At 42.5% G+C, this 9,148-nt stretch overlaps 1 protein-coding gene across 1 annotated transcript; it reads left to right on the top strand.

Moving 5' to 3' along the window:
- Positions 1 to 1,226: 1,226 nt before the first annotated feature.
- LOC308156686 (5-hydroxytryptamine receptor 3C-like) lies at positions 1,227 to 6,003 on the top strand (the record flags this gene model as incomplete). The annotated part of the gene is made up of 7 exons (XM_080530088.1): positions 1,227 to 1,310; positions 1,725 to 1,762; positions 3,862 to 4,031; positions 4,409 to 4,569; positions 4,989 to 5,199; positions 5,398 to 5,616; positions 5,711 to 6,003. 7 exons carry the CDS (start codon positions 1,227 to 1,229, stop codon positions 6,001 to 6,003), a joined length of 1,176 nt encoding a protein of 391 aa, XP_080386214.1.
- Between the last annotated feature and the right edge of the window lie 3,145 nt (positions 6,004 to 9,148).

Below are 9,148 nucleotides of genomic sequence, written 5' to 3'. Positions count from 1 at the left end.
TGTAAGTCCATCTGCAGTCGGGTCTTAGAATCTACGCAAATGAGTGTGTATAAATGAAGTCTGTGCTATCCAGTCAGACGTTATTATCAACAGTGGGAGAAAACAGAGCTTTAAAAACAAAACTCAAACTGTCAAAATAACATCACATCATAACATAACATCTAACTACAGCTTGCGTTCTAATGGCTAAGGACTTATCTGGATTGGAGGTAAAGATTGATTGATTGATTGATTGATTAATTGATTGATTGAATGACATAAGTGACAGTAATAAAGTGACAAGTTTCAAGTTCAAGTTTCAAGTTTGCTTGACTGTGAGCTTACGGTTTAGGTAGTCCGTATGCATGAGATGTTGCTTGTGGATGATGGTCAATTGTGTACAGTGGGCTTGTTCATGAGCCTGATCGCCTGGGGGAAGTAGCTGTTGGTTAGTCTCACACAATAAACAGTGTTTTTTTTTTTTACAATTGACCCCTTGAACACAATGATTTTTTTCACACTGTTGCTGTTCCAGTGTCGAGGAGTTTCAGTCAGTCCCTCTCTGGTTCTGTTCATCACCTGCTGCGTGCTGATACAGGGTAAGCACATACCGGGACGCACAGTAATAGTATAATAATACTTGATTTAAGGTTATTTATTATTCAACATCTATCTAGATTGGAGCACTTTTTTATAATATTCAAAGAATACTGGGACGCACAGGAATAGTATAATATTACTTTGAATCACTTGGGTTAATTTATTATTCAACATCTATCTAGATTGGAGCACTTTAAAAATGACTATATAATATTAGAAGAAAAAAAAATAAAAAATTTGAAAAGAAAGATAGTGTTTGCCCCTCTAGGCCACCATACTATTGTGTGAGATCTACAGTATTACAGTTGGGTGTCAACTTATTTCAACCCACCTAATTCACATATTGTTATTCATGAATTGAAAATCATCCTGATGGGAAATGACAGGAAACTGTCCAAATGCAGGAAAGGAATTTCAAATCAAATTTAAAACATAACTGAAAAAAATTCTAAGAAGGATATCAGATGTTATTAAAAGTCTTCAGTTGGCTAAATAGGACTTATGCTTGGGAGTCTGCATGTCAAAGTATCTCACTAAGCCTGGTGATTGTTTTCTCCTCAGCCCCGTATGTGAGATGTAACATCAGGTTGAACTGCTCTCAACCAGACACCGCATCCCTCCTGGCTGCGCTTCGTCCTCTCATGAGCATGAGCGACATTCGACCCGTCATTAGCCTATCGACCGCCACCAATCTCACCGTCTCGTTCCTTCTCTATGCCATTATAGGAGTGGTAAGGACTTTTATTAATCTATTAGTCTATTTCAACTAGTTTGTCTGAATATCCCGTGGTTAATTTTTTTCAAAATCATGTTGCTTTATGCTGTGTATGCAGTGGTTATGGTTTTGTATTCTATGAGAAAAATTGTTCATTCCTTTTCAGGATGAAAAAGCGCAATTGTTTACAACTTACATTTGGCAAACTGTTGTGAGTTCTTAATTCTTTCATTTTGTATCTGAGGCTGTATGCAGTGTGTATTGTTAGAGCAATTACAGCTAATGGAAATATTATTCATATTAAGTTATTCATAAAACTATGCTCAACTACACCATAATAGTAGGAAAGGATTGTCCTTTAGACAGTTTGCAGTATTGAACCTTTTACTGAGACACTGTCATGGCCTCACCTCTCCCCAAACACATTTAGGAGTGGCACAATGAGTTTGTCAGCTGGGACCCAGTCCAGTGTGGCATTGACCACATTTCTCTCCCAAGGAAAATGTTTTGGATACCAGATCTGGTGATCAATGAATTGTGAGTTACATTTAAGTGTTTGTTTAGTAAGTAAGTAAGTAAAACTTTATTTATATAGCGCCTTTCATACATGAATGCAACTCAAAGCGCTTAGGTATTAGTAGTATATAGTAGTATATCTCCCACCTGGAGAGGGGAAACAGCTACGCGAGACTGCTCTTTGTGGACTTCAGCTCTGCCTTCAACACCATCCTTCCAGACAGGCTAGTGACCAAACTACTAGACCTGGGACTATCACACTCTATATGTAGATGGATCAAGGACTTCCTGTCTGACCGCCCCCAGAGGGTGCGGGTGGGCTCCCACACCTCCACAGCCCTCAGACTCAGCACTGGGTCCCCCCAGGGCTGCGTGCTAAGCCCCATCCTCTACAACCTCTACACCTACGACTTCACCCCCGTCCACCCCAGCAACTCCATCGTAAAGTTTGCAGACGACACCACCGTGGTGGGCTGCATCTCGGGGGGGGACGAGGCGGCGTACAGGGATGAGGTGGAGCAGCTGGGCAAGCTGTGCAAGGTTAACAACCTGCTGCTGAACCAGTCAAAGACCCAGGAAATCATCGTGGACTTCAGGAGGAAAATATCTGAGGTCCAGTCCCTGCTCGTCGATGGAGGGAGCGTGGAGAGAGTCTCAACCCTCCGATTCCTGGGGGTGCACATACAGGATGACCTGTCCTGGAAGATCAACACAGCAGCCATCATCAAGAAGGCACAACAGCGGCTCTACTTCCTGAGAGTCCTCAGGAAAGACCACATCGGACAGGAGATGCTTGTGACCTTCTACCGCTGCGCAGTGGAGAGCATCCTCACCTACTGCATCTGCGTGTGGTTCTCCAGCTGCACAGCCGCAGAGAGGAATGCGCTACAGAGAGTCGTGAGATCGGCCCAGAAGATCACCGGCGCCCCCCTCCCCTCTCTGGAAGAGCTGTACAACACACGCTGCCTCAGGAAGGCCTCCAAGATCTCCAGAGACCCATCCCACCCTGGGTACGAACACTTTGCTCGGCTGCCCTCGGACAGGCGGTTCAGGACCATGTTCGCAAGGACAAACAGACTGAAGCTCAGCTTCTACCCCAGGGCCATTCAGGCCCTGAACACAGCAAAGACCTAGGTTCTAGGCCCTGGACAATCTAGACAATTTGATGGCAGCTACTAGATTGAAATCAAGTGCAATACTGAAACACAACTGTGAACATTTCAAACCTGCAAACTGCGACACTTTAAATGAATGTGCAATAACACTATGTGCAATATGACAACCCTCGGGTACATAAGGTTCAGAGATAGGAAATGTTAGAATAGGTATAGCATAGCATAGAGTACAGCACAGTGTTTTATTTGTATAGTATAGTATAGTGGATAGTGTACATAGCCTTTATGTATGTAAACCAGCTCTTTTCCCTTCTTGTTTTTAGTTTTTTTTCCTAGCACCAGGGGAGCCCCCCCTCCCAAATTTCGTTGTTTGGTACCTGTACTATATCAATGACAATAAAGACCATTCATTCATATAATAATATATTACTGTATATTATTAAATAAGTCACTGCTACCACTGGTGTGACAGAGGAAGAAAGGCCTAAAAGGAATGACCAGTACTGACTGAGATCAAAGAACTTTAACATCAGAAGAACTGAGTTTAGTAAGAGTATCTGGATCTTGGAAGACTTTACAAAAGGATTTGATCATTTTATTGAGATTGATGATTTTAATCCCAGATTGGGTGCCGGTTAACTAAGAAATGCAGATGTTTTAAACCATTCATCAAGTTATTTCATGTGCTTTATAGTGTTTTTACCAATCAAATCACGTGTTGTATGATGTGTTGTGTAGGTATAACTACATGTTGGCTGCCTTCTTGACCAGGGCTCACTTAAAAAAAAGAGGTGAATCTCAATGTGAATAAAGGGGAAAATGTAGATATGATTTAATTTGTTTGCAGTAATAACATCTTCGGTCAAGACTTAGGAGCTTTAGATAAACTACACTGATCATCCTGAAATAGTCATCCTGTTTCACCTTGTCTTGCAGTAAGGATGAGGACACCGCGCCCCCAGTGCCTTATGTTAGACTATATTACACTGGAAGAGTCAACAACGCACATCCTGTCAGAGTGGTCAGTTCCTGTGAGCTGAACATCTACACCTTCCCCTTCGACATTCAGAGCTGCTCGTTTTCGTTCCACTCCTACATCCACCCTGGTGAGAATGACATCAACACAGCCTCTCACCATTTTAGTATTTACTTCAGGATCAGGGTCCCATGACAAACCAGTCCCTCCTCCTCCTCCTCCTCTCCCTACTGTCAGTCCTTGTTGACTCTCCTTCGCAGATCTGAAAAGGCATCAATGATATGGAGTTAGGTACACCTAGTCTCTGCTACAGTCTATCGTTCACACCTATCCCATCCTTTCAGATCTACAAGTGGGAATCAACAAGGTACAGGTGTATTAGGGACATAGAGGGATTGGTTTGGTATTACATTAGAGCATGCCAGATATTCCCTCAATCTATGTCTTGTTCTACTTCCTGTTAAATTCAAGCTCCTACTTGATCCCACAATTGTTTCTCCCCTTCAGCGTGGGAGGTTAGCGTGACACAGGGGTGGTCGGTGGAGAGAATAAGGGAATACTCCAGGGTGGTGATGACCACCATGGGGGAGTGGCAGCTCCTGGACATCACATCCCACAAGACCCAAAAGAGCTCTGGAGACACATCCTGGGATGTGCTTGTGTTCCATGTATGTGTGTAGCAACAAGTATAGTGGATAGTGATCAGAAGGTCACAAGTTCAAATCCCACCTGGGAACACCACCACTAGTGTGCCCATGAGTAAGGCACCGACTTAGCCCTAAGTTACTCCAGGGAGACTGTAATGTAAAATGTAACCCATCTGTAAGAATGTTATTCCCTCAATGACTTCACCACATAGAAGGTTTTACTTATGATGACTGCTGTATAGTTGATTCACTTACTTAGACAAATGTACTGTAATTGTAAGTCGCTTTGGATAAAAGAGTCTTAAATGGTAAATACAGTACAATGTAGGGGTCAACTCAGAAAATAAGTACTATTGATTAAAGTAGGATGTGGAATACAAATGCGAGCCACAACACCAGATCCCTCATGACAGTTGTTGTTTACCGTTGTGTCTCTCTAGATCGTAGTGAAGCGCAGAGCCACCCTCTACGTAGTGAACCTCCTGCTCCCCAGTTGTTTCCTGATCATGGTGGATCTCTGCAGCTTCCTGTTGCCCCCCCAGAGTGTGGACCGTTCTGCCTTCAAGATGACCCTCATCCTGGGCTACACTGTCTTCCTGCTCATGATGAACAACCTGCTGCCTGTCACTGGCAGCGCTATCCCACTCATAAGTCAGTAGATCTGTGTGTGTGTGTGTGTGTGTGTTAACATGCATGTGTGTTTGTTTGTAAATTGATCAATTATATATGACACTGTGATCTAGCACGCAATGTACGTAGTTTAATCAGGGTGCATGAATTGGAAAACAAAGTAAGACGGAGAGCGAATCACTGACCACTGTGTCTTTCTCCCAACCCCTCGTACCCCAGATGTGTTCTTCTCTCTCTGTCTGACTCTGATGGTGGGCAGCCTGCTGGAGACCATCATCATCACCAACCTCCTGTGTGGCTCCAGTGACTTTCGCCCAGTACCCCGGTGGATCCGTCTGTTATTCATACACTTCCTTGGCCGCCTCGTCTGCCTGCCTCCCAAGCCCAGAAAGCAGGACGCAGTCATCTGTAATCCAGCCACACAGGGTACTGACGCCAGTGAGAAGTTACATCTTTACTGACTGAAAGATAGATGAAGCCTCGACTTTACTGTCACCTGATAACATGCTCTTCCCTTCTCTCCCTTAAACAGAAATGAAAGCCTGCCCTCTGGTGGTGGTGGAGACCCAGACTCCAGGGGAAGAGGGGACCAAGGCAGGGGAGTCGTCCCTGGAGGAGCTTAGGAAGCTGGGCAGAGACCTCCTGGCCATCCGCCTCCAAGTGGACAAACACCTCACAGTGAGCCAGAGCTCCGAGGAGTGGATCCAGGTGGGCTACATCATCGACCGGCTGGTGTTCTGCACCTACATTATCTTCATCTCTATCAGCTTCGTCACCATCATCGTAATCTGGGTTAACCACTACAACAACCACTCCCACATCTAACACTGTCAATGGTCCTGAGAGGGGGGCTTAAACGCATTTGTTGTCCAAATATTTCCTTTCCACCTGTACTTGGTTTTATTTTCTGGTTGTAACGAATAAGTACAATTTCAATATCATTATTTATTTGTATAGTTGTTCAAAAAGTTAACACTTAATCCTGTTTGTAATCAAATAACATAAATAAAGATGCCATAATACTCTGACAGTTATACCTTTATGAGCATTTTTGATAGGATAGACTCTGCTATCAATTCGCACTACAGTAGCATTCCTTTTTTTATTCAAAACTATTTGTATTGGTATTTCTCTATAGTATAAACAGTATTTTCTGAAATTCCTGAAATAAAGGTTCAAAAAGGTTGTGTATATAGCTAAAAGGATGCAGACATGACACATTTATACTTAAAATGTTTTATAAAATAAATAAATGTTTCTATGTTTGTAACCTGCCAAAAACGTAACAAACAGAAAATATGGTCTTCATGGCACATAGCAAAATAATTAAATTTAATTATAATTAAAAAACAACAATAGCCAACAGCCAGCAACACAGAGGTACCCCCTGGAATATGGAGGTACATATGTGTCTATGTTGTAAATAAATAATAAATAAAAAATTGCATGCAAATAAAAGGGGGGACAACGGGCATCCCTGTCGAAAGCCTTCTCAACGTGTAGGAGATTACAATTTCTGGGTTCGGGAAACGCAACCTCACACCATCATGTCCAACCCCTACGGTAGCATTTTTTGATAGCTTAGCATAAATTGGCAGAACACCAACACTAGCACCAGCCCAGAACTAGAAAGAGGTGGAAAAGAGGTAATAGTAGGGTTAATCTTAGCTCCACTCACATTGCAAACACTCACTAATTCATAATAATAAGAGGATATACCATTTTATACTTGCATAACATAACATTTACACATGGAGTTATGTAAGAGGGCAGGAGGTGACATCTGGGAGGTGATACCTGTGTCTTTTGGGAGTCACCTACTCATTTCCATAGGCCCAGCAGGTGTGTCGTCTGCAATGCAGTGGTACGCAGAGGTGTCAAAAGTATTCACATTCATTACTCAAGTAGAAGTATAGATACTATGGTTTAAAAAGACTTCTGTAGAAGTTGAAGTATCAACTCAAGCTTTTTACTCAAGTAAAAGTATAAAAGTACTGGTTTCAAAACTACTTAAAGTATAAAAGTAAAAGTAATGTAAGGGGGAAAAAATGCCATTAAGGACAAAAGCTTAGGCCACGCCACAGGGGCCTATAGTGCACTACCCCACCCCCCCATTTTTTTTCCTAAAGGCCATAATGACTATTATGTTATTATTAAAATGTTAATGTTGAAAAATGTGGGATGCACTTGTTTCAGACGCATTTATGCCCATTGAAAATGAACACATTTTAGTACAATGCAAATACATTAAAGAACCATATATGTGTACTACTGAGCATTAACATGTGAACACGGAAGATATGATGACTAGTTGCCTAAGTATTGTAATGGTGCAAAAAGTCAAACGTCAAAAGTCAAACGTCAAAAGTCAATAGCCTTTATTGGAACTGTGAGGGCAAAACCATACAAACCATAACAAAGTAGTGAATCAATATTTCCTGAAAAAACACACATACACACAATCTACATCAGCATCAGAGTTACCAATAAGCTTTGTTCAGCCGCAAAAGCAGCAGGTTCTCAAAGTTCTTTGAGCCAATGCATGCTCTTTTTGGCCTGAAGATCAGCCCTGCGACACTAAACAGTCTTTCACAGGCTGCTGAGGCAGGGAGTCCTGTATTAAGTTTGAGTGATAGCTGGCACACAGCTGGGAAGGTCTTCAGTACCTCTACTGTGTCTCCTGGGCACCCCAGGTACGCATCCAACTGCTGGGACGTTTCAAGAGGGCCGGTCTTCTTCAAGGAGGAAAATAAGTCCTCTTCCTCAGACGATTGGGAGCCCTCACTGAAGTGTTTCTCGGCCTGACAGTCCAAGTGGCATCTGATAGTGAAGGCCTGTGGAATAAAAAACAAAAATCATGACAATTTAGACTATATGGCAGTATTGTAACTGTGTATTGGATAGTGTTGTGTGCGTGTGTGTCATTAAATGTAATTTCAAACTAATTTCACTGTCTTCATAGAAATTACACATATTAAGCGGAAGTGAGACACTTACCAAGTTTGAGGATATTTTCGTCACTTGTCCAACAGGTCTTAAATTTGGGAACTAGAATGGCTGCGGCTATCAGTTCTGGATCTGCAAGCATCTCTCCGAAGCGTTTCTCAAGGCCTGAAAGAAGTGCAGCAATCAAAGGCTCACAGAACTTGGAAGCGACTTGAAGGTGCTGTAGCTTGGTCCTTAGCAGAGTTATGGTGGGGACCAACCATCCCATCTGCTCACTGGTTTCTCCCTGAAGAACATCCAGTGCCTTTGCAACTGGGCTCATTGTCTTCGCATATTCTGCAAGAAATGCAAGTTCCACTGGAGTAAACCTGTACAAAGAAGAAGAGAAAAACACAACATGGAACATTAAGTCTACTTGATGTAGCACCTTCAACTGGAGGAACTGATCATTAAAAAGGAAAAATATTGTCATCTGAGATTTTTAGAAATGAAATTGTGTTGCTACAAATCACATTCATAGTAAATATGGGGACTGCATATTGGCATAGTGCATACGTGTTCTACAGTATTCCAAGTATAAAACTGTGACTTAATCTATTGTTAATCACTTCATTAAATGTAAGGCAGAAAAACAAGCACTTACTTGGGTGTATCTAGTTCACTGCAGACAGCTGCAAGGGCTCCCTCGCCTTGTTCTCGTGTTATTCTCACTAATCTTTCTACGGCTGAGAAGAGTGAATTCCACCTTGTAGCAACAGGCCTTACGAGTTGGAGTTTGCAGTGGTCTTCAATTACTTCAGATGCGGTGGTTGATCTTGAACTTTTATTCCACAGGCTAGAGCATTTGGCAAATGTGGACCCTGACACGCTGCTTTTGAAGCATCAACTGTGGACACTAAATTGAGGAGGTGGCAGGCGCAGCGATGGTGCTTGGGTAGCTGGTATTCTAAGTAGTCATCTTCTTCCAACAGGGCTCCGGCATCAACAAATTCAACACCCTCAAGGCTTTGCTCTTCTTCATCGT

This window comes from Nansenia antarctica, assembly GCF_963989245.1.
Source record: "Nansenia antarctica genome assembly, chromosome: 1".
NCBI classification, from domain to species: domain Eukaryota; kingdom Metazoa; phylum Chordata; class Actinopteri; order Argentiniformes; family Microstomatidae; genus Nansenia; species Nansenia antarctica.
Note: the sequence above shows the minus strand (reverse complement) of the source record. Positions and strands in the feature narration are given on the sequence as shown.